At 38.1% G+C, this 25718-nt stretch overlaps 1 protein-coding gene across 1 annotated transcript in view; it reads right to left on the bottom strand.

Annotated features, from left to right (window-relative positions):
• LOC306872969 (complement C3-like) overlaps positions 1-25718 on the bottom strand; it is a 139067-nt gene that overhangs the window by 99472 nt on the left and 13877 nt on the right. The window contains exons 4-15 of the mRNA XM_079421942.1: positions 24125-24198; positions 23586-23674; positions 12931-13013; positions 6381-6468; positions 4547-4649; positions 3909-4035; positions 3701-3816; positions 2895-3041; positions 2558-2749; positions 2218-2409; positions 1988-2140; positions 1766-1895 (exon numbers count right to left, since the gene is read on the bottom strand). Of these exons, the coding sequence (XP_079278068.1) occupies positions 1766-1895; positions 1988-2140; positions 2218-2409; positions 2558-2749; positions 2895-3041; positions 3701-3816; positions 3909-4035; positions 4547-4649; positions 6381-6468; positions 12931-13013; positions 23586-23674; positions 24125-24198 (1494 nt within the window). The remainder of the gene's footprint in view (positions 1-1765; positions 1896-1987; positions 2141-2217; positions 2410-2557; positions 2750-2894; positions 3042-3700; positions 3817-3908; positions 4036-4546; positions 4650-6380; positions 6469-12930; positions 13014-23585; positions 23675-24124; positions 24199-25718) is intronic.

The following is a 25718-nucleotide window of genomic DNA, read 5'->3' on the forward strand; positions in this document are numbered from 1 at the left end:
GATCAGGATGGTTCAAGCTCCTTGGAGCAAAAACTAATCTAAAAAAAAAAATAAAAAATCTAGAGCATGGTTCAGGGTACGAATTAAAATATAACTCTGCACATATACATTTTGTACATTCTTGTTTCTTAGACTTATAACTTGAGTAAGAATGCAATGATCGCGATTGCTCAGGGTTCTACATCCAGTAATTAATGTTTGTAAATGAGGTCTGAAACAGTTGTTCTCAATCAGGGGGTCAGGGGCAAATTTCCAAATGGAGACCTAATAAGGCTTTTATTGTAAATGTTGAAAAAATTGTTGTGGACCATGACACAGGTGAATGCCGTAGTTCAACCAAGTAAAATAATAATAATAATAATAATAAAATGGGTGGTATTGCAGTAACAAGCTAAATTACTAAATTTGTAAATGGTTAAGCAACCTCCATTAGAGCATTTGTAAGTCTAAACATACTACACATATGATACCTCACAGTCAATATTCTGTCAGTATTTTAGAAATCGTGACATGGTTTGTGTTTTAGTTGGCTGTTGAGAATCAGCAATAAAGTACCACATAAATTCATTGGCACATATATAACTATTGAGTAGCATGGTGGGCTATTTATTTAAATGTCATGGTAAAACATGTGATATATATATTATGGTGTTGTCATATTAGGCTATTTTTTTATTGAGAAAATCAAACAGGTCATCATACACAGCAAAATCCCCGGTGTCAAATTAACACTGCTGAGTGTCTATATGTGTCCACACTACAGAGTGTTAAAAGTAACACTGAAGCAGTGTTAAAATCAATGAGGTAATTAAGAGATTCATTGAGTGATGATTGACCATTATTGAAGACACCTGATGTTAACAAGCAGTTTAACACTGTAAAGTGAATGTGAGGTGTGAAATAGGAGTTCATCATTGTTTGAGTGTTATTTCCTTCTATTTTCCACAAGTAAAATGTAAGTGGGTAATATTACCATGTACTTGTGATGTTTTGTTTCTTTTGTATAGTATTCCCGTATGGTGCCGTATTTTGCTGTATAGTACTGTGCAATTCCACATGCATTTTTGTGTGGTAGTTTCTCTTTTTGTGTGATGGCTGTATTTTTGTAGTGCCGTGTTTTGATGGTTAAGAGTTTGGTTTTGGCTTACACGCAACCGGACTGCGAAACTAAAGCGTGTAGTACATCAGGGATAATTATACACAGAAATATAGAGTTGTGAGATTTAAATTGCATCCTCAGCTCCGTGTATCCTTCTCTGTTTTGTTTTGTTCCCTTTATTTAAAAAAAAAGTTTTATTTTTTCCTTCCTTTCCGGTCTATTTTGTGAAAGCTGTGAGCCGGAAATGATTCTTGTACATTCTTGGGAAGCTTTTCAGTACAAATCATTCTTTTGAAAATATTAAATTAATAAACTACAAAGTAAGTGAACCCGCTAAACGTGTTCCTGGTGGTAAATCAAAATCCCCGGTCACATATGTAAAAGTGAATTTTGCATCCAATGACCCCTTTAATGAGAGTGTATTTGAACTCAGCACCGAACAAAATCTCAGGTGTTTTGAGAGGTATAGAGTGTATTCTGGCCACCTTGAATACCTCCGATTGGTCATTGTGTTCAAGAGATCTGTAATCGGCTACACTGCACAACACTGCAGGAACACGTTGCAAACAAACCTTTGACACTCTCCAGACAGCAAACACAAATAAAATTGTTCAATGAATAAAACTAGAATATTCTAATATTTTCATTAGCTGAAAGCAATGGTACTTGTTCTGGTGTTGGTGCCTCCTGCAGTGTTGGACTCAAACATCAGACCTGCATCAGAGAAAACCCCCATACTGTCCCTTCCACCTCCTGCTGTACAGCCAATGTCCTGCTGCTCTATGAAGTCCCAGATCTACAGGCACACAAAAAGACATCAATTACATATGTTTTGTCAAAAACAGTAACAAGCTGATTGTGCCATAACATCTGAAGAAGATCCTTCACCTGAGTCTGAGTGAGTCTGTTCTTATTAAGGACGTTCACAGCCTTGTCAACCACCACAAGACCAACTTTAGCTCCAGGATCTCCAGTTATCTGCAGCTTGACATCGCTTCCTGTGTCATAATAATTACACTTTTCCTTCACCTCAATCTTGAGCTGTCATTAAAACAAGAGGCACTGTGTCAGACCTAGCTGATTGGCACATCAGCTACTTCTTGTGATGGTTGACCCACCGTTCCCATGCATGTGTCCTTCACATCAACCCAGACTGAATCAGACACCACCTCAGATGAGTCCACATGATAATAAGCCACAAAGCGGAAGGATGGCACCATGTCTTTGGTTACAGTCAGAGACAGAGACACTACAGTCTGACCATTCCTTTGAAACCTGTCAGCTTTTACAATCTGACCTTTACTCAAGATCTGAAAAAAAAATCAGAAGTGAAAAGACATTTAAAGGCTAATGACTTTCATATGGTTTCAAACACAAGCTGTAGTTGTTCATCAAATCATGGCATAATGAACTGATATATTTCTGGTGCAGCTGAATAAGAAATAGCCATAATCTTACCATGTAGGTGATATTTTGACCTTTGTCTAATGGATTTTGTACAGTGCTGAGCCCGATTTTCATTTGATCACCAATCTGAAACTCTGCAGTATCAATGCCAATGTGCAGGTAGTTGTTGGAGCCTTCTTTGGGCTTGTAGGCCAGAGCCATCATCTTCTTTTCCTTGCTTAAAGCTGAATCTTTGGTCTTTGCCTGGAAAGAACAAATACAATGTTTTCTGATGTGCTGTGTATAATATGCTCCACTGCTTATTCAACAAATGTTAATTGATATATTTTATACTAGAACACCAGTGAAACTAACTAAACATTAGAGCTGTTGAGATGGCAGGTCTTACAGTGATCTCTAGTGTAGGAGATCCTCCCGGAGTGTTGACAGTAACTTTCGCAATGCCATTGTCTCTTGTTCGACCTGTGACTGCTCCAGGATTGACCTCCACTTCCACATTTGCAGCTGGCGTCTGGTCAGGATTTGTCACATAAATCTTTTTTTTAGAACCCAGACCAAAAAAAAACAAAACAAAAAACAGTGTTAATATATTGATGCAATTTTTCCACAGTTTCTACATCCCTTTAGGTTTGTAACTTTCTAGCTTTGCTCTGAACTGTAAATCAATTCTGGAAGATATCTGGGATTAGAGATGTTGTAGCATTATTGGTAAATTACAATTTTTATACTGTGTGAACATGCTCTTTAATTGGTTCCTTTAGATTCAACATTGCACCCCAGACACTTCCATTTTTGATGGCAGCATATCGATATTTGATATTTTTGACCTCAAATGGTAAAAAAAAAATAAAATAAAAAAAATTGTTATCTGTAACTTTAACCCTTTAACTTGAAGAAGAAAAAAAATATTTTTTGGTTAAAGTGGCACTATGCAGAATAAAAAAAAAAGTAAATAAATAAAATAAAGTGTAGACCCGTCAACCCTTTCAATGATTACTTGAGCAGTTATGTGCACAGACCTCCGATGGGGCCGGGGACAAATGGTGGTGCGAGTTGGGGGTAGGTGGGTTGTATTTCTGGGCTGCAACCTTTGGTCAGTGGTATTAGACATGGTGTGTTTTGCCAGAAAAGCCAATCTACCAAGATTAAAGCATTTCCCAGAGTTTTAACATGTAAAATCAAACTGATTTATACCGAGACATCAAAGGGCATTCCAGGTTTGAAGAAGTGTGCTGTTTTTTTGAAGTGGATGGTGTACGGTGACGTCACAATCTGAATGCCTCTTCTTTCTGCTTCCACCATTTCACTGCCTGAAACACACAAACAATGAGCTTTTCACATACAATCACACACATACATGTAAACATGTTCATACAGATGTACAGTATCTGTTGAGTCTTACCACTTTCTGTTAAAACACTGACAGAAACATAGATTGATTGACCAACCAGCTCATCCAGCCATATGTCTGGAAAGGTCTTATTGATCATCTGACTGGTCAGTTCTGCAGTAGCCTTTCCTGCCATGATCTATTCACATATGAGAAAGACATTAACATCAGTCTACAAGATGCAGTGAAAATATATATTTTTATTTACAGTTTTTTTTTTCAACTGCTTACACACAAAATCTTTACTTGTCACGCAATTTCTTAAACCTGACACTCAAACACCAGAACCACACACCAAATCTGCAAAACTATATGCTAATTTTTGGCCTTTGACTCAGTTTTCAATTTCATAAAGCACTTTTTGCAAAACACAACACACACTTATCTATATAGCACAGAAAAATCTAACAGGAATTAATATCATGGCAAAGGTGTTGCTTTTGAGATGTGTTTGTGATATTTTGAATGCAGTGCTTCATTTTGCAAGAAATGTGAAGCATTTTGTGTGTGCAATTCTTGGATTTGTGTAAAGTTCAGAAAAAAGAGGCAAAGTTTTGAAAATGTAAGCAGTTGAAAAATACTGTAAGTTATCCTCTAGATGAGGAGAAAAGATATTGACCGCAGCTTGCAAGATGTGCAATGTCTCTCACCTGAACCTTTTGTAGCGATGTAGGAATACTTGTTTTCTTCTCTCCATTCATCACACCAAACACTACAAACGCATTTCCATTCACCTTCTGTCCAAACAGGTACCTATAAAAGCACATGCAATTCTGCTTTATGATCAAAATAGGGACAATGGCTGTCACTGATGCAAATCCACATTCACTGTACAGGGGAAAAAGCAGTCTGGAACTTTTGTGTTCCACAGAAGAACAAAAGGAGCTATTTTTATCTGATCTGACAAAACAGTCTAACCTAATCAGAGGTGGGTAGTCCAGGGGCCAAAGACTAAAAGTCCTGCCATATTTTTGTTCCACCCATGAGCTGATTTCACCAGAGGAAGAACCAAGTCATTACTTCTCAATAAGTCTCAAGCAAGTCTCAAGTCAAATCTCAAGTCACTCAAAGAGTTAACGTTAATGAGATAATTAAGTGACTAATTAAATGATGATTGTGCATTAGTGATGAACACCTGCTGTTATTGAGAATTACAGAGGATCAGATGTTGATGTTTTATTGGTTAAAATGATGCCACCATCAAAAAAAAAACATTGCCACCATAATTATGGTCATTTTTTTTTCTTTCATTTTTCAGATTTAAATATTAAATAAAAAAACTAATTATCCGAAGGTGCACTGACCATTACTAATGCTCAATCATCATTTAATTAGTCTTTTAATTATCTCATTAACTTTAACTCTTTGAGGACTTGTGATTTGACTTAAGACTTGCTTGTGACTTGGAAGGAATGACTTGGTTCCTCCTCTGGTGAAATCATCTGAGTTGATGGGTGGAACAAAAATATGGCAGGACTTTTATTCTTTGGCCCCTGGACTTTCCACCACTGAGTATTCAATATTCAGTGTAATATTCAATGATATATAGTATCTAACTAGAATGAAACTAGGTCATTTAAAGGGGTCATATGATGTTGCTAAAAATAACATTATTTTGTGTATTTGGTGTAGTGAAATCTGTTTATGTGGTTTAAAGTAAAAAAAAAAAAAGATTATTTTCCACATACTGTACATTATTTTTGCTCCTCTAAGCCCCGCCTTTCTGAAACACTTCGATTTTTACAAAGCTCATCGTTCTGAGAAGCGAGGCGTGCTCTGATTGGCCAGTTATCCAGTGCGTTGTGATTGGCCGAATACCTCAAGCGTGAGACAGAAATATTATGCCCCTCACCCTATTGTGATGGCGTTTCAGGGCTTAAGTCACACAAAAACAATAAAACCCATTACAAACGAGGCAATTGTTGCATTCAGTGGGGACATAATTACTGATTATAATGATTATACTGTCTTTTTACGTGTCACGTTGCATCGCGCCGCGTAAACATTACCATGTCTGCATTTGTGATCGGAGAAACACAAACAACAAGCACTACTCTATACTGCTCAAAACTTGCGTATGATTCGTCAGTGGCAGAAATGTACTTACAGTGGTCAGAAGAGCCAGACTGTCCTTTCAAAGTTGGAATTGCCCCACTTTATAGAAACAGTCTTTGTGCAAGCCAGCGTGGCAGAGTCTTAACTTTTATAAAGAATACCTCTTTGGTTTTGCGACTTTAGTGTTTGCAATTTCAGGGATCTTATCTATGCACTATCAGCTTGTGAAACTCCAAAGAGAAAGGAAAACTTGAAATCACATCATATGACCCCATTAAATGTTACACATGAATCACATTTAGAATAAGATTTGGTTGCTCATAGTACATTATTTTGTAGCCGAATAAATAAATAAATATATATATATATATATATATATATATATATATATATATATATAGTAGAATATTTCATATTTCATATTCTTACTTGGCCTCAATGTCGATTGTCAGATCTGCATCTTGCACGCAGAAGAATGACTCCCTGGGTTTTATTTTCACTTCAAATGTTGGAAGCACTAAAACCAAACCAGATAAAGACAAAAATAAATAAAAACATTCACAGCTAACAATTTTGAGTTCTAAGAACGTTTTAAAAACATTTTTTTGTTATGGGAACGTTCTATATGTCCAGTTTTCTTAATTTTAGTAGAACGTTTTTTTAAGGTTCTACATAAGCAGGGCCGGCCCAAGCCTTTATTTTTTTATTTTTTTTTTTTCGTGACGTATTGTCAAGTATGGTGACCCATACTCGAAATTGGTGCTCTGCGTTTAACCCATCCAAGTGCACACACACAGCAGTGAGTAGTGAACAAATGCGCGCACACACACACACACACACACACACACACACACACACACACACACACACACACACACACACACACACACACACACACACACACACACACACACACACACACACCGTGAACACACACCCGGAGCAGTGGGCAGCCATGCTGCAGCGCCCGGGGAGCAATTGGGGGTTCGGTGCCTTGCTCAAGGGCACCTCAGTCGTGGTATTGAGGGTGGAGAGAGCGCTGGACATTCCCTCCCCCCACCTACAATTCCTGCCGGCCGGGGGCTCGAACTCGCAACCTTTCGATTACGAGTCCGACTCTCTAACCATTAGGCCACGACTTCCCCTTTATGGGGCCCTAAGCAGAATTTTATTTGTGGGCCCCTCGGTGCCGCCAATATGACTGGTTATTGTCAAAGCTTGATTATTCACACACTATAAATCTAACACACCCATTATCAGTTTTGTTTGTTGTAGCTGTGTTGCTTACATAATACCACTGTCTGCCTGCATGTTTTTACCCTTCTGTGATTCTTAATTGTAACAGTTGCAAACTTACAACAGTGGTTATGTGTTAATTTGCACTTTAACATTCAAAGTCTTAGGCCCGATTTCACAGACAGGGCTTAGACTAAGCCAGGATTAAGCCATAGTTCAATTAGAACATTTAAGTGATTTTTATAAACATGCCTTAGAAAAAAAGCATTACAGGTGTTCATCTTAAGACAAAGGCACTGACATGTTTTAAGATCAGTCAGTGCAAGTTTCTTTCAGTTGAAATAGCTCAGATTTACATTTTAGTCTAGGAATAGGCTTAAGCCTCGTCTGTGAAACCCAGGGTATATGTGCTGAAAAGTAGCTAAATAAACCAGCAGACAATGCATTTACAGAACAGAACGTTATTTTAACAACATAAATATTAATCGAAGTTGTACTTTTATTACAAGTCATACTTTTTTTTATAATAAATATTAAACACAACAGAGAGCATCTGTACATATAAAATAACAACTCTTAATTTATATCTAGTTAATTGAGGCATAATGATATGGAAATATAATAGCAAAGACGCAGAATGTAGGCTGAGGTAAATAATGTTAAGCTGTTATCAGTTTATGAAACAGAACCTTATTTTTATTACAAAAATATATACCCAGGAAAGTTATTTTATTTGGTGCATTTCCCAAAAGCAACTATGGTCGCAAGTTCTCTCGTTACAAATAGAGTTCAGTGGAAATAACGACCATAGTTAGCTAACAATGGTTTTGATAAACGCCCCTCTGATTTGTGCCACAAAACCCCCATGTTGAATTTGTCCCCCCTCCACCCCAAAACGCAATCGATTTTAACCCTTTGATGCGCCGCACTTTGGCTGGCACTGAGCCAGAGAGCTCAGAAAAAAAATTAAAAGAAAGAATATTTCATATTTCATAACTGTGTTTTCAACCATATACAGTTTATTTTAGGTTTCAGACATTTAAATAAATTTCAGTCAAGTAAAAAAAAAAAAAAAAAGACATTTAGTTTGTTAAATAGGCTATATGCTGATTTCTATGGAAAGCGGCAATAATAATCCTGTCAATTAATGGACAACATGTTTTATTCCTGTCAAATACTACACATTGTGTAGGTTACTATAAAGTTTACTCTGTTTTTCTCCCAGCTAACTGACCACTTACTTTCATGTATTTCGGAAGAAAAAGGTGAATTTACGGGATGTAAATCTGACAGATCCACACGGCAGCGTCCGGCGCATATTATCAACATGATCATTATTGTGCCTGCAAGATACGTCGCTATGGAAATAATAAAATGATATGTATATAATATTTAATTATTTAATATTTTGTTTTTGGATATTTACCATTTTCCATTGACATATGTCATGAATATAAGATAAAATAAAATAAACAGTCATTTCATGTACACTACTCTTGGGGGCTCTCTGGTGGCCACGGGGCCCTAAGCAGGTGCTTAGTTCGCTTATGCCTTGGGCCGGCTCTGTACATAAGCTAATGTGCATTCTAAAAATCTCAACACTTCTGATAACAAGGTAGGCTATTTTCCATCGACCAGTTAAGATTTACAACAAAAATCTGGTCTGATTTTCGCATTGGTCTGAACAAAAATACGGCAGACAGACTGAATGAATTTGTAAATCAACAGTTTGACAGCAGGTGGCGCTTATGAACGACTGAGCAGAACTGTTTCCATGGTAACCTCTCTAAACAAAGCTGGGCTGAGCTTGAAACACTGCTTTATTATGCATTACACGGAGGGAAGATGGAAAGCAAATGCAATCGAAAATTTTCTTAGACAGTCGGTTTCCTATTCAAGATTCAAGAGTCTTTATTGTCATTATGCTCACACATAACAACATTTTGTATGAGACTCTCAGCTTAAAACATCTTCAAGAGCAGAAAATAAACAAGCAATTAAAACAACTTTTAAATAGAAATATAAAATAGAAATATAGACTATAAAAACACCTCAAGTAAAAACTGGACACTGGGATATACTGTATGTACATTATAGACATTATGAAATGAAATAAATAATTAGCAGCAGAGTGGATATAAACTAGAGTGTAAATGTAAATAAAATAAAGTAAATTAAATTAAAGTGCGGCAATGCAAGACAGTCAGAGTTTGTGGATTCAATGTCCTTTTGCAGAGAACTGATGCCTGTGTGTGAGAGTCAGTGGGGGTAGGTGTGTGTGTGAGCGAGTGAGTGTGTGGCTGTGGGGGGAGGTTGCATGTGTGTGTGACTGCGAGGGAGTGGGGGGGTGATGGCTTTCACAGCTCTGGGGAAGAAGCTGCTTTTGAGTCGGGTGGATGAGATCCGCCGCGATGCGGCTGGCCTTTTTCTTGACCCGGACAGCATATATTGTGTCCAGATCTGGTAGACGGCATCCCACGATCCTCTGAGCAGTTCTCACCACCCGGGCCAGGTCCTTTCTTTCCTTTGCAGTGCAGCTGCCGTACCACACCGTTGCACTAAGACAGAGTATGCTTTCTATTATAGCGCTGTAGAAGTTCTTAAGCAGCTGAGAGGAGAGTCCAGTACGTTTTAACTTCCTGAGGAAGAAAAGCCGTTGTTGCGCCTTCTTCACCAGGTGTGAGGTTTTGACAGACCAGGACAGGTCAGATGAAATGTGGACGCCCAGGAACTTAATACTGTCCAAACGCTCCACCGCCTCCCCATGTATGCAGAGAGGAGCGTGCTTCGTCTTCTTGGACCTCCTGAAGTCCACTATGACCTCCTTGGTCTTGCTCATGTTCAAAATGAGATTGTTAGTTGAACACCAGTATATCAGGTGCTGGATCTCCTCTCTGTAGTTAGTCTCATCGTTGTCGGATATGTGACCCACCACGGTGGTGTCGTCCGCAAACTTCACAAGTGTGTTTGTGGAGTGGATAGCAGAACAGTCGTGAGTGAAAAGGCTGAAGAGGGCCGGGCTGAACACAGCCCTGCGGTGTTCTAGTGTTCAGGATCAGGGTGGAAGATGTGGAGTTCCCTATCCTCACCATCTGTGGTCGGTTTGTGAGAAAGTCCCTAATCCAGGAACACAGTGAAGCTGATAGTTCCAGATTGTGGAGCTTCAGTACCAGCTTGTCCAGGAGAACAGTGTTGAAAGCTGAGCTGAAGTCCACGAATAGCATCCTAACATAAGTGTTGGGGTGCTGTAGGTGTGTCATGGCTGTGTGGAGTGCTAACGAGACAGCATCCTCCGTAGAGCGGTTCTTCCTGTAGGCGAACTGAAGGCTATCCAGACCAGCAGGAATAACGTCTCTGATGTAGTTAAGGAGGATCCTCTCGAAGCACTTCATGATTACCGGGGTCAGGGCAACTGGGCGATAGTCGTTGAGGCAGGTGGCGACTGATTTTTTTGGCACAGGCACAATGATGGAGGTCTTGAGGCAGACAGGGACCATAGCAAGCTGCAGGGACAGGTTGAAAATGTCCAGGAAAACTCCTGCCAGCTGGTCAGCACATGATTTCAAGGTCCGACCCGACACCATATCTGGTCCTGCAGGCTTGTTGATATTGATGTTCTTCAGGGTAGAACACACTTGGTGCCGCTGCAGGATGAGGGGCTGCTGCTGCTCCTCTGGCTGGGGAAGATGTACAGTCTCCCTGCTGCTCGATGAGTTGAAGTGTGCAAAGAAGCTCTTCAGGGTATCTGGCAGAGTGGGGTCGTGGCTGACCTGCCGGTCGCTGTGCTTATAGTCCGTAATGGTCCTTATACCTCTCCACATGTTGCGCGGGTTGTTGTTATTGAAGTGCTCCTCAATGCGCTGTTTGTATCTGAGTTTTGCCAGCTGGATACCCTTTTTCACTTCTTTCCGGGCCCTACTGTAAGCCAGCCTGCCTCCTGACCTGTAGGCTGTGTCCCGCGCTTTGAGCAGGGGCCACACTGTGCCATCCATCCATGGCTTCTGATTGGGAAAAACCGTGATGGTCTTTGTGGGCAGGACAGCGTCAGTGCAGAAATGAACATAGGTTAGAACAGCAGATGTGTATTCCTCAAGATCAGCGCCCTGTTTGAACACAGTCTGTATGCTCGAAACAATCTTGTAGTGCTGAGGCCTCCTCGGTCCAGATCTGCACGGTTCTGGTGGTGGGTTTAGTCCTGCAGATCAGAGGTTTATAAGTCGGTTTCTCTCGAGTCGAACCTCAAGCGGATCTCGTCCAACTTGTTTATGAGAGACCTGGCGTTCGCGAGGAGGAGGCTGGGCAGTGCCGATCTTTGTGGATTAGCATGTAGCCTAGCACGCAGCCCACTCCGCTTATCCCGCTTTTGTTTACGGTGTCTTCTGCGTCTCCTGGGCCACAGAGGCGGGGATGGTGAAAGCCCCCATGGTCCGCTACAGCTCCGGTGGTATAGAATCCAGCTTTGGGGGTGCATAAAGTCCTGATTTTTTTCCCAGCTCCAACATTTCAGCCCTACCGTATTGTATTATTGCTGCCAGTCCTTGAATAAGTGGCGAAAACACAAACAAAAACACAAAAAGAAACGAAAAAAGCCGAGAGCTCCGAGCCGCTGCGTGCGCACGCGCCGCCATCTTGAGCCTTTAAAGTTTGTAAAGTATTATGCATTCACACAAATGAAATGAAATTCACACAATGAAATCAAATATTCTTTCATATAATTTTCCTCAGCAGTCTGCCTTCAGTCATGCTTTCACACGAAACGAAACTTCTCTGCCTGTTGCGCCTGCGTGAGACTCTTAATAACTTTGATTAAAACTGAACTGTATTTACTGTGAGTTTTTCAAATCGTGATAATCAAATACGGGTTTAATGATAATTAAAAAAATATGTAACGGTACATTAAAATAACCTCACGGCCGATATGTCAATATATGTCTTGGCAAGCTACCTCCAATGAGGCCATGAGCTACTGGCAGATCACGAGCGACGTGTTGGAGACCCTGGTCTAAATAGTACTGGAGTTCAAATTTTTATATGCATTACATAGACTTAAAATTAATTCAATAACGATTACAGCTATACTTCATTTGCATGCTACAGTATCACAGGATTGATTGTGCGTAACCTAAACATCAATATACCAAAAAAAAGTTATTTCGTTTGTAATCAGACCAGCTCATAATGACTGTCTTATCATACACTGTAGAACACTGATCTCTCTACTTTACAACATCATTTGCATTACTACAAAGAGAGATCTAACACAGATAGTCAAGGTTCAAGAGCCCAACTAAAGCGAACACTGATCTCCATGATGGTGGCATCATTTTAACCAATAAAACATCAACATCTGATCCTCTGTAATTCTCAATAACAGCAGGTGTTCATCACTAATGCACAATCATCATTTAATTAGTCACTTAATTATATCATTAACTTTAACTCTTTGAATGTCCCACCTCTGCTCAATTTATTAAAAACTAGGACTCGGCACTGGACTCAGATACAACAGTGGTTTCACCCATTATAATGAGAACATTTAAAAAACCTTCTACAAACAACATGTAAATGACATTTTGTCTAACCATTTGAGAACATTATTAAAAACCAAATAACTTTGAACAAACGTTATATTAACATTACTGGAGGAATGTTTGTTTATAACCTTGAGAGAACCATGAGAGTATGTTAGACAAGATCTGAGAACGTTTTATGAAAACATACAGCTTGTTGACTCAGGTCTTACCATATTCTTTGACCTCAAAGTCTGCAGTAAACTTCTTCTGAGGAGTCTTTGAGAACAGTGTGACAACCTTCCAGATCCCAGGACTGAAACAAAGAGAACACATACAGAATCATACACATGTCTGATTTCATGACATTAAAACAGGTGATAACAAACCATGAATACGCTTTTGCTTCTGTTAAAGGCTTAGCTCACCCCAAAGTGAAAATTCTGCCATTAATTACTCACCCTCATGTCGTTCCAAACCCATAAGATCTTCGTTCATCTTCACAACACAACTGAAATACATCAGTAAAACAGTACGTGCAACGTCAGTGGCTCAACTTCAATTTTACGACGTTAAGAGAATGTTTTTTTAGAGAGTAACACAATGCATACACACGCTTTCCCCTAAACAATGCTTATTACGCAGATTACGTTCATGCGTGTGCTTCCCCTCCAAAACGTAAACAATATTGATTACGTCAAATATGTCCTTAGGTAGTGATGGGCAGATGAAGCATCATGAAGCTTTAAACTTTTCAGCCAAGTGGTTGAGTAGCTCCAGAGTGCAGTCTGGACGATGGGGCGGGGCGACACATTAAGGTGGGGCGACACGTGTCGCTCCGCCCACCCCCAATTTCATTGGCTTATGATACAGCGGAGCTTATTGGTGTGTAGAAGTTTGCTCATGAGCATTCTTTTATATACGTTTTTATGAATGATCTACGCTGTTTGGCTGTACTACAGAAATATTAAGTGCTAACAACAGCGATTTTAGTTAGAATCAATTAGCAAATGTGTTTTTTATTTTTTTTACTTATGACGAATTAGTTAGAGTAGGTTCCTATCAAACGCTTGGTGGCGGCATCTCCGAGTATTCGGGCAGAGCTGTTTAATATGAGCGGCTCACGAATTAAGTCTTCATAACAAATTCTTAATTCGTGGCCATGATATAGTCCTAATGGCACGTTAAATTAACTCATATATTATTGCACTTTTCACAGTACGCGAAGCAGACATACTTAAACATTGAGCAGTTTTAGCTGGGCGATGCTGATAAAAATGATCCACTGTTTGAGATTTAGCTGTTTTGTATAATTAATATTTACATGTAGCCTATATTCTTTATTTTAGGATCGATGGATAAGCACAAACTTCATTCATTGTAGTTCAGGAAGACATCGGACAAACCCGCAAATGGTTTTAATTTAAAGAACACTGCGGTGACAAATAAGACAATAATACCAAATAGCCCATCAGCGTGAACTGAGGTTTTATGTGTGGATAATGGGAATAAAAACCTTGCTGAAACACACACTCATTTATTTATTTATTTGCATATATGCCTAAATGTTTTTGTTTACTAAAAGAGCTGTTATTAAATCTGACCAACAGGAAATATTATTATTAATGTGCTTTAGTGCGTATTTAAACATTTTTATTTATACTTTTATATATAGACTATATGCACAAATTAAATTATTGGTTGTGTGGTTCAATCCTTTAAAAAGAACCAATCACTGTACTATATTAGGCCTACAGATGTTAGATTTTTAGTAGCTATATAGTCTTTAATAAATAAATAAAAATATTAATCACAGAGAAGGTCTTTTATTAAAAGTGCTCACGCACCGTTTGCACAGATTCACAGCGCCGAGTTATTTAATATTTGATATTTACACAGGTCTATAGGGCTACAATGATCGAGTGTTAATAACTGAATCTAAATTCATCCCGTACACAGATTAACACGCACACACAATGAGGGTGTGGCTACAGAAATTATTGGATTTTTAATATTTGATGTCACGGACACTTATTTACTATAAGATAGGAAACTTTAAAAAACTTTAAGAGAATCGATATATGCTCAAATATTTTATTGAGATATAAACAAGGAAACATTGAGGTTCTCATGAAAATATTTATTTGCACTTTATAACCTACAAGTTTGTGACGCATTGAGCAACATAGGCTAATTAATCTCTATAAATAACAAAAAAAAAAAAAACGGTTGTGCTTTAAAACATACTTTAAAACATATTCACGTTATATAAGAAATTATATTCGTGTTTGCCCATGTCTAAAATACAGTAAATTATCACCATTTGCGTATAAAATCCCAATTTAGTGCTGATCCGTGGCCTTCCGATCCTCAAGGAAATATGAATGAAGCGCTACAACCTGAAGAACCCGGAGGTGCTCAAGTTTATTTTTAAATAATGAATTTATCTGACTAAAATTACTATGGTTACTAAACAGATAATAATTAAAGCCTATGATTCTAGAGTTAGAACATATTTCTGTAGTATGTCCAAATCAATTTTACAAAATTGTACACAATGCGCATGCTCGGGTCTACACCAATAAGGCTTGCCGTGTTATAAACCAATGAAATTGGGGGTGGGCGGAGCCACACGTGTCGCCTCGCCCCGCCCCATCGTCCAGACTGCACTCTGGAGTACTTGAAGTGGTTCACAAAAGGGTTGCTCCCAATACCACCCAGTGGCCAAAGAATGTAAAACAAGCAGATATATTACAGACAGAGTTGGATAGTCCAGGGGTCAGAAAGTAAAAGTCCTGCCATATGTTTATTCCACCCATGAACTCAGCAGCTGATTTCACCAGAGGAGGAACTAAGTCATTCCTTTCAATTCACAAACAAGTCTCAAGTCAAATCCCAAGTCCTCAAAGAGTTAAAGTAAATGCGATAATTAAGTGACTAATTTAATGATGATTGTACATTATTGATGAACACCTGCTGTTATTGAGAATTACAGATGATCAGATGTTGATGTTTTATTAGTTAAAATGACGCCACCATCATGGAGATCAGTATATGCTTTAGTTGGGCTCTTGACCCTTGTTTTAGAGCTCTCTGTGAAGCAACGCATGTGTTGTAAAGCAGAGAGATCAATGCTGTGCAGTAAGCAACTGTTAGTTATTTTCATTTGAGATAGTCATCCAGTGCTGACCTATTTACATCCGCAGTAACTTATGATTTTAATTATTTTTTTATATGTGTTCTGGTTTTCAATAATCTCCCAATACTTTCATGAATTTTAAATCTATGTGAATTTAGACAAACAGAGAAATCAAGAACCAGCATATGAATCTCAACAATGGTGACAATCAACAAAATGCTTAATGCTGCAATGCATGCTGGGTAACAGCATAGTAAAAACTCCCATCATGCACTGCAGCATGAATAATTATTGTCACCATTGTTGAGGATCATATGATAAATGTTCATGTCTAAAAGCCTGAGTGATGTAGTCGTTTTTTTTTTCTTTCTCAATATTTAAGCATTCTGGTAATATTTGTTTAATAGGATTTTTTTTCAGTTCTGTAACAGCTGAATGTCAGCCAAAGAACCAAAGACCGCCACATTCAATGATGTTCATTCAAGTGACTCTTTGAGGACTTGGGATTTGATTCTAGACTGGTTTGTGTTTGGAAAGGAATGTATTGGTTCCTTCTCTGGTGAAATCAGCTGCTGAGTTCATGGGTGGAACAAAAATATGGCAGGACTTTTACTTTCTGACCGGGGCGAGGCGACATACCCCCAATTTCATTGGTTTATAACACGGCAAGCCTTATTGGTGTAGACCCGAGCATGCGCATTCCTTTGTGTACAATTTTGTAAAATTGATTTGGACATACTACAGAAATATGTGCTAACTCTAGAATCATAGGCTTTAATTATTATCTGTTTAGTAACCATAGTAATTTTTGTCAGATGAAGTCATTATTTAAAAATAAACTTGAGCACCTCCGGGTTCTTCAGGTTGTAGCGCTTCATTCATATTTCCTTGAGGATCAGAAGGCCACGGATCAGCACTAAATTGGGATTTTATACGCAAATGGTGATAATTTACTGTATTTTAGACATGGACAAACACGAATATAATTTGTTATATAACGCGAATATGTTTTAAAGCACAACCGTTTTTTTTTTTTTTTTTTTGTTATTTATAGAGATGAGTTAGCCTATATGTTGCTCAATGCGTCACAAACTTGTAGGTTATAAAGTGCAAATAAATTTTTCCTGAGAAGCTCAATGTTTCCTTGTTTATATCTCAATAAAATATTTGAACACATATCGATTCTCTTACAGTTTTTTAAAGTTTCCTATCTTATAGTAAATAAGTGTCCGTGACATCAAATATTAAAAATCCAATAATTTCTGTAGCCACGCCCTCATTGTGTGTGCGTGTTAATCTGTGTACGGATGAATTTAGATTCAGTTATTAATACTCGATCATTGTAGCCATATAGACCTGCGTAAATATCAATTATTAAATACCTCAGCGCTGTGAATCTGTGCAAAAGGTGCGTGAGCACTTTTAATAAAAGACCTTCTCTGTGATTAATATTTTTATTTATTTATTAAAGACTATATAGCTACTAAAAATCTAACATCTGTAGGCCTAATATAGTACAGTGATTGGTTCTTTTTAAAGGATTGAGCCACACAACCAGTAATTCAATTTGTGCATATAGACTATATATAAAAGTATAATTAAAAATGTTTAAATACGCACTAAAGTACATTAATAATAATATTTGCTGTAGGTCAGATTTAATAACAGCTCTTTTAGTAAACAAAAACATTAAGGCCTATATGCAAATAAATAAATAAATAAACGAGTGTGTGTTTCAGCAAGGTTTTTATTCCCATTATCCACACATCATACCCCAGTTCACGCTGATGGGCTATTTGGTATTATTGTCTTATTTGTCACCGCAGTGTTGTTCTTTAAATTAAAACCATTTGCGGGTTTGTCCTATGTCTTCCTGAACTACAATGAATGAAGTTTGTGCTTATCCACCGATCCTAAAATAAAGAATATAGGCTACATGTAAATATTAATTATACAAAACAGATAAATCTCAAACAGTGGATCATTTTTATCAGCATCGCCCAGCTAAAACTGCTCAATGTTTAAGTATGTCTGCTTCGCGTACTGTGAAAAGTGCAATAATATATGAGTTAATTTAACGTGCCATTAGGACTATATCATGGCCACGAATTAAGAATTTGTTCTGAAGACTTAATTCGTGAGCCGCTCATATTAAACAGCTCTGTTCTGCCCGAATACTCGGAGATGCCGCCACCAAGCGTTTGATAGGAACCTACTCTAACTAATTCGTCATAAGTAAAAAAATACAAATAAAACACATTTGCTAATTGATTCTAACTAAAATCGCTGTTGTTAGCACTTAATATTTCTGTAGTACAGCCAAACAGCGTAGATCATACATAAAAACGTATATAAAAGAGTGCTCATGAGCAAACGTCTACACCAGTGGTTCCCAACCTTTTTTAACTCACGGCCCACACAGCCAAACACATATGTTTCCGCGGCCCACTGCAAAAGAATGTAAACGATCCCGCTTTTTGTGTCGGGTTAACTAAGTACTCGGAAGCAAGGCTGTTAATTGTCTTTATTGAATAAACTGGTAATGTATTGAATAAAAAGAAAATATACATAAATTATGATTTATTTGATTTTGACTAGACATTTTTTGTTATATTAACAATATTACAATTTCTATTAATAATAATTGGCGGCCCCCCTGCAATACCGCCGCGGCCCACAGGTTGAAAACCACTGGTCTACACCAATAAGCTCCGCTGTATCATAAGCCAATGAAATTGGGGGTGGGCGGAGCGACACGTGTCACCCCACCTTAATATGTCGCCCCGCCCCTTCGTCCAGACTGCACTCTGGAGCTACTCGGACTATCCACCTCTGTCTGTAATACAGGTCCTTTTCAAAAAATTAGCATATTGTGATAAAGTTAATTATTTTCTGTAATGTACTGATAAACATTAGACTTTCATATATTTTAGATTCATTACAACACAACTGAAGTAGTTCAAGCCTTTTATTGTTTTAATATTGATGATTTTGGCATACAGCTCATGAAAACCCAAAATTCCTATCTCAAAAAATTTGCATATCATGAAAAGGTTCTCTAAACGAGCTATTAACCTAATCATCTGAATCAACTAATTAACTCTAAACACCTGCAAAAGATTACTGAGGCTTTTAAAAACTCCCAGCCTGGTTCATTACTCAAAACCGCAATCATGGGTAAAACTGCCGACCTGACTGCTGTCCAGAAGGCCATCATTGACACCCTCAAGCAAGAGGGTAAGACACAGAAACAAATTTCTGAACGAATAGGCTGTTCCCAGAGTGCTGTATCAAGGCACCTCAGTGGGAAGTCTGTGGGAAGGAAAAAGTGTGGCAGAAAACGCAACACAACGAGAAGAGGTGACCGGACCCTGAGGAAGATTGTGGAGAAGGACCGATTCCAGACCTTGGGGGACCTGCGGAAGCAGTGGACTGAGTCTGGAGTAGAAACATCCAGAGCCACCGTGTACAGGCGTGTGCAGGAAATGGGCTACAGGTGCCGCATTCCCCAGGTCAAGCCACTTTTGAACAGAGAAGCAGCACTGAACTGTTGCTCAGTGGTCCAAAGTACTTTTTTTGGATGAAAGCAAATTTTGCATGTCATTCGGAAATCAAGGTGCCAGAGTCTGGAGGAAGACTGGGGAGAGGAAAATGCCAAAATGCCTGAAGTCCAGTGTCAAGTACCCACAGTCAGTGATGGTCTGGGGTGCCATGTCAGCTGCTGGTGTTTGTCCACTGTGTTTTATCAAGGGCAGGGTCAATGCAGCTAGCTATCAGGAGATTTTGGAGCACTTCATGCTTCCATCTGCTGAAAAGCTTTATGGAGATGATTTCATTTTTCAGCACGACCTGGCACCTGCTCACAGTGCCAAAACCACTGGTAAATGGTTTACTGACCATGGTATTACTGTGCTCAATTGGCCTGCCAACTCTCCTGACCTGAACCCCATAGAGAATCTGTGGGATATTGTGAAGAGAAAGTTGAGAGACGCAAGACCCAACACTCTGGATGAGCTTAAGGCCGCTATCGAAGTATCCTGGGCGGTCCGTGTACGTTTTGATAGTTTGTTTTCCAATTTGAAATGAAATAAGCAGAAACGAGAAAACGGCACCTTTATTCGTTTTTTCGTTTTTTTGAAAAAAACGAAAAAACGAGATTTCGGCTTGATTTTTCGTTTTTTAGTTCAGAGGCATAAAACGAATAAATGACTTCAAAATTCGTTTTCCACATGTGGGCGGTCCTGAGACGCCCCCTTCCGCCGATTGGTCAAGCAAATCTGAGCATGTGACGTCATCAGTAGTCGCTCAGGTTTGTTCAACAAAATAATAGTCCTCTAACGTTACTATGGCTACCGATTCTTAAACTGTACAGGGCAGGTCCTGTTGGGCTTTCTTCTGTGCAACTTTACTCGTTTCACAGAAATCTTTACATCAGAAATATTAAATATTAGTCTGCCACCAGCCCGTTTTATTTAGCTGTGCAGAGTTAAATCTGTGTGGTGAAGCTGCGCTAGACAGCGCCGAGCGAGAGAGGATCACTGACCAGTGTTCAGTCAGCAGTCAGTCAGAACTTGGGTACCTATGATGGTGAAATACATTTTTACTGAAAATGACCCGCGAGTATGATTGACAGGACGATAGCGGAGGCAATTAAAAGCGCAATATAACTTCTGTTAACAAAAACATATATATATATTTTTTTTAATATAAGTGTCTTTGTTTTAATCAAATAATTGTGAACCACAAACCGAGCCTTCGTTTTAAAGGGCGATTTCCAAATATATTTTATTTATTTGTTATAATATGGGTATTTTATGTCACCCGTCTTATTAGTTTGATTATAGTAGGCTATACGCGAGTTTTTTATTGTACTATTTTACTGTTCTTTTTTAATTAACAATATATCATAACAACTTATAAAGATCAAAATCTACAGAAGAGATTAACAAATAACATTGGTGTTGTCATAAGTTAACTGATCAATGGGAAAATTTCCTCACCGGCACAACCCTATTCTTAATGTTGGCTATATGTTACAGATTTAATGTTGAGCACATAGTTAAAGGCTTCTTAAATACCATTACACTCGGTTGAAGAGTCAAGAAGGATGTGTTAATTTACTGTAGATTTCAATCTGTCATTAGTTGGTGACCCGGTGTAATTATAATAGCATAAATAAAAACAAATACACGTAATAGGCTATGTATGCCAATAGGCAAAACACTTCTGCTTTTCCTCTAGCCCTCTGATGGTTTAAATCTCTGTACCCTATAGTTTTTTTTGGGGTCTCCAGAGACCCCAGACAATAACATTTAATTTTGTAACAAGATAATAGTTTTTTTTTTTTACAAATGTAATTTTACTCTCTTTGTTAATGTTTTTACTCAACATCTTTATAAGTTGTTATGATATATTGTTAATTAAAAAACAACAGTAAAATAGTACAATAAAAAAACTTGCGTATAGCCTACTATAATCAAACTAATAAGATGGGTGACATAAAATACCCATATTATAACAAATAAAATATATTTGGAAATCGCCCTTTAAAACGAAGGCTCGGTTTGTGGTTCACAATTATTTGATTAAAACAAAGACAAAGCCACTTATATTAAAAAAAAAAAAATTATGTTTTTGTTAACAGAAGTTATATTGTGCTTTTAATTGCCTCCGCTATCGTCCTGTCAATCATACTCGCGGGTCATTTTCAGTAAAAATGTATTTCACCATCATAGGTACCCAAGTTCTGACTGCTGACTGAACACTGGTCAGTGATCCTCTCTCGCTCGGCGCTGTCTAGCGCAGCTTCACCACACAGATTTAACTCTGCACAGCTAAATAAAACGGGCTGGTGGCAGACTAATATTTAATATTTCTGATGTAAAGATTTCTGTGAAACGCGTAAAGTTGCACAGAAGAAAGCCCAACAGGACCTGCCCTGTACAGTTTAAGAATCGGTAGCCATAGTAACGTTAGAGGACTATTATTTTGTTGAACAGACCTGAGCGACTACTGATGACGTCACATGCTCAGATTTGCTTGACCAATCGGCGGAAGGGGGCGTCTCAGGACCGCCCACATGTGGAAAACGAATTTTGAAGTCATTTATTCGTTTTATGCCTCTGAACTAAAAAACGAAAAATCAAGCCGAAATCTCGTTTTTTCGTTTTTTTCAAAAAAACGAAAAAACGAATAAAGGTGCCGTTTTCTCGTTTCTGCTTATTTCATTTCAAATTGGAAAACAAACTATCAAAACGTACACGGACCGTCCGTGTAACAGTTCTTTGTTCAATTTGCAGCATCAAAATTAACCGGATAAAATTTGGCTTCAAACTTTCATTTTTCGTTTTTTTCAAATACCTCACAAACGAATAATTGTCTCTCTGTTTGATTTTCCAGTCTACAAGTTTAGGTTGTGGCATCCGAGTAAGATTTTTGAACAAACATAAAACATGACTCGTTATTCTGATTTTCCATTTTTTGTGTTTTGCGCTCGCGGTTGGTCCGTACCATTACTGCCGGGGGACGGAATGGGGGATTACTTTAAGCCTGCAGCGGACCCAGAGCGCTGCCGCTTTAATAAGTTGCAAAAAGTTATTGGCTACTGTGACTGTTAACTGTGACTTTACAGATTGTCTGTACGATGTGTGAGTGGAGTGCGCTTGATGATTACGAAAGTATAATCCGCAGGTTAGTAGAGGAACTGCAGCTGATACAACTCATTCATCTTTTGGCCTTCTTGTATGATGTGTGTCCACGCCCAGTCGACAGAGAGACAATTATTCGTTTGTGAGGTATTTGAAAAAAACGAAAAATGAAAGTTTGAAGCCAAATTTTATCTGGTTAATTTTGATGCTGCAAATTGAACAAAGAACTGCAAACCGTTACACGGACCAAGTATTGAGTGCATAACTGAACATAATTATTTGAAGGTTGACTTTTTTTGTATTAAAAACACTTTTCTTTTATTGGTCGGATGAAATATGCAAATTTTTTGAGATAGGAATTTTGGGTTTTCATGAGCTGTATGCCAAAATCATCAATATTAAAACAATACAAGGCTTGAACTACTTCAGTTGTGTTGTAATGAATCTAAAATATATGAAATATATCTAATGTTTATCAGTACATTACAGAAAATAATGAACTTTATCACAATATGCTAATTTTTTGAAAAGGACCTGTATATCTGCTTGTTTTACACTCTTTGGCCAACAGGTGGTATTGTGAGAAAATGAAGCCTCCAGATATTAACCCTTTTGTGAACCACTTTGCTGAAAAGCTTAAAGCTTCATGGGGCTTCATCTGCCCATCATTATCCTTAGGTACTCTCCAAAATGGCGGAAGATGTAACTCTGGGGAGAAGAATGGTTGAGCAAATTGTTATTTTTGTTTTCTTTGAGCAAAAAAAATAATATTCTCATAGCATCACAAAACTGAAGTTGAGCCACTGATGTCACATTGACTGTTTTACTGATGTATTTACTACGTTTCTGAAACCTGGGAACATTTCAGTGGTGTTGCTGTCTATGGAGTGTCAGATAGCTCTCCGATTTCATCAAAAACATCTTAATTTGTGTTCCGAAGATGAGCGAAGGTCTTACGGGTTTGGAACGACATGAGCGTGAGTAATTAATTACAGAATTTTCATTTTGGGGTGAACTAACCCTTTAGTTGATAAATTCTTAGATATTGTTGTGAAGCAGACACCACTCAGGTTGAATAGCTACCTGACCGTGTTTTACGCACTTGGCAATCTCAGGAAGGGCATATTTTCCAGACTTCATCCCTGTGTCTGATAATATCGTGTCTGATGAAACTGTGATGCCTTGTGGATTCTTAAGAAACAAGACAGTCATCAAAAATCACTGTATCCTGTATACTGAAATCATCAAATGCTCATTACAGCTGAAATGTCGTGTGTGTGTGTGTGTGTGCGCACATTTTTGTGAGAAATGAGGACATAAATTTGTATAATGACACAGGTATGACACAGGTATTACAAGGTGAAGGTGACTTTTCAGGACATTACCGCATGTCCCCACTTTTCAAAACAATTATAAATTTACAGAGTGAGGTTTTCTGGGGGAAAGTAGAAATGCACAGTCTCCTGTGAGGGCTAAGTTTAGGTGTAGGGTAGGTGTAGGGCAATAGCACATACAGTTTGTACAGTATAAAAACCATTACGCCTATATGGGATGTCCCCACTTTTCACAAAAACAAACGTGTGTGTGTGTGTGTGTTTGTGTGTGTGTGAAATAACAGTATGGTCTTATACAAGTATGTACCATGATTTCCACTGTGATTGGAGTATTACTGAGTGGTGTCAGGTTGGGCGTCATAGAGATAATCCTGTAAAGAACTGCAAAATAATGTTTTAATGCATTCTTTTTTATGCATTTTAGACTCTTCATTTGTCAAACAATCAATGCAAACATTAAAATCATCCAGTATGAATTTTCTTAAGTTTGGGAAAATATTACACAATTCAGTAGGCCCATGGATAGAATGTTATTTTGCATAAAACAGGAAATCTCTGCAATGTACTGTAAAAATAATAATTTACATTACATTATTGTGCCAGATGAAGACAGTGTATATAGATAAAAAAGTACAAGAAGTACATGAGTCTTTAGGACTCATTATACAGTTTGTTTTATGTCATACACGGTACAATCCCCAGTGTTAAATCAATACTGCTTCAGGGTGTATTTGGTCCCACTCCAAATAGCAGAGGTGGGACTTTCAAGTCACAAGCAAGTCTTCAAGTCATATCACAAGTCCTCAAAGAGTTCACCTGCTGTTACTGAGAATTACAGAGGATCAGATGTTGATGTTTTATTAGTTAAAATGATGCCACCATCATGGAGATCAGTGTTTGCTTTAGTTGTGCTCTTGAGCCTTGACTTTCTTCATTAGATCTCTTTTTGTAGCCATATATATGCTGTTGTAAAGCAGAGAGGACAGTACTATGCAGTGAGCATTTATGTATATATATATGTCTCATCATGAGCTGACCTTACAATCAAAATAACTTTATTTCATTTATATGTTTAGGTTTCTCAAAATCAGTCATGTGAAACCACAGCATGCAAAGAGAGTGATGCTCTAATAGCTATAGTGAAAGAATTCCAAACCTATGTAATGCATATAAAAATTGAAGTCCAACTCAATTATGACACACACAGACATCAAGAACCAGCATATGAATCTCAACAATGGTGACAATCAATTTGCATGCTGCATTGCATGCTGGGTAACACCACTGTAAAAACTCCCATCATGCTCTGCAGTATGAAAATTTATTGTCACCATTTTGAGGATCATATGATAAGTGTTCATGTCTAAAAGCCTGAGTCAATAAAGTTTTTTTTCTTCTTTCAATATTGAAGCATTACAGTGGCATTTGTTTCACAGTACTTTTTTGTTTCGCAGGTCAACAAACCAAAAAGAGAAACCACTTCATGATGTTCAGTCATCATGAGTTATAAGCAGAAAGCATAAATCAAGGATTGATTCAGCAATACACAAATTACTGCTATGAAACAATATTGCAACTGCTCAGAAGCAAATTGTTTTGCATTGTTAAAAGGTTCAAGAGACCAACTAAAGCAAGTCTTAACCACAATTATGGTGGCACTCTGTGAGTGTGTGTGTGTGTGTGTGTGGCTGAAGTCAGATATAGTTCTTGTGTTTTGGTCTATTGTTAACATCAGGTGTTCATCACTAATGCTCAATCATCATTTAATTAGTCACTTAATTATCTCATAAACTTTAACTATTTGAGGACTTGGGATATGACTTGAAGACTTGCTTGTGACTTGAAAGTCCCACCTCTGCCAAATAGTGTTAAAGTAACACTGAAGCAGTGTTAAAGTTAAG

The sequence above is a fragment of the Barbus barbus genome (assembly GCF_936440315.1).
Source record: "Barbus barbus genome assembly, chromosome: 7".
Classification (NCBI taxonomy): Eukaryota; Metazoa; Chordata; class Actinopteri; order Cypriniformes; family Cyprinidae; genus Barbus; species Barbus barbus.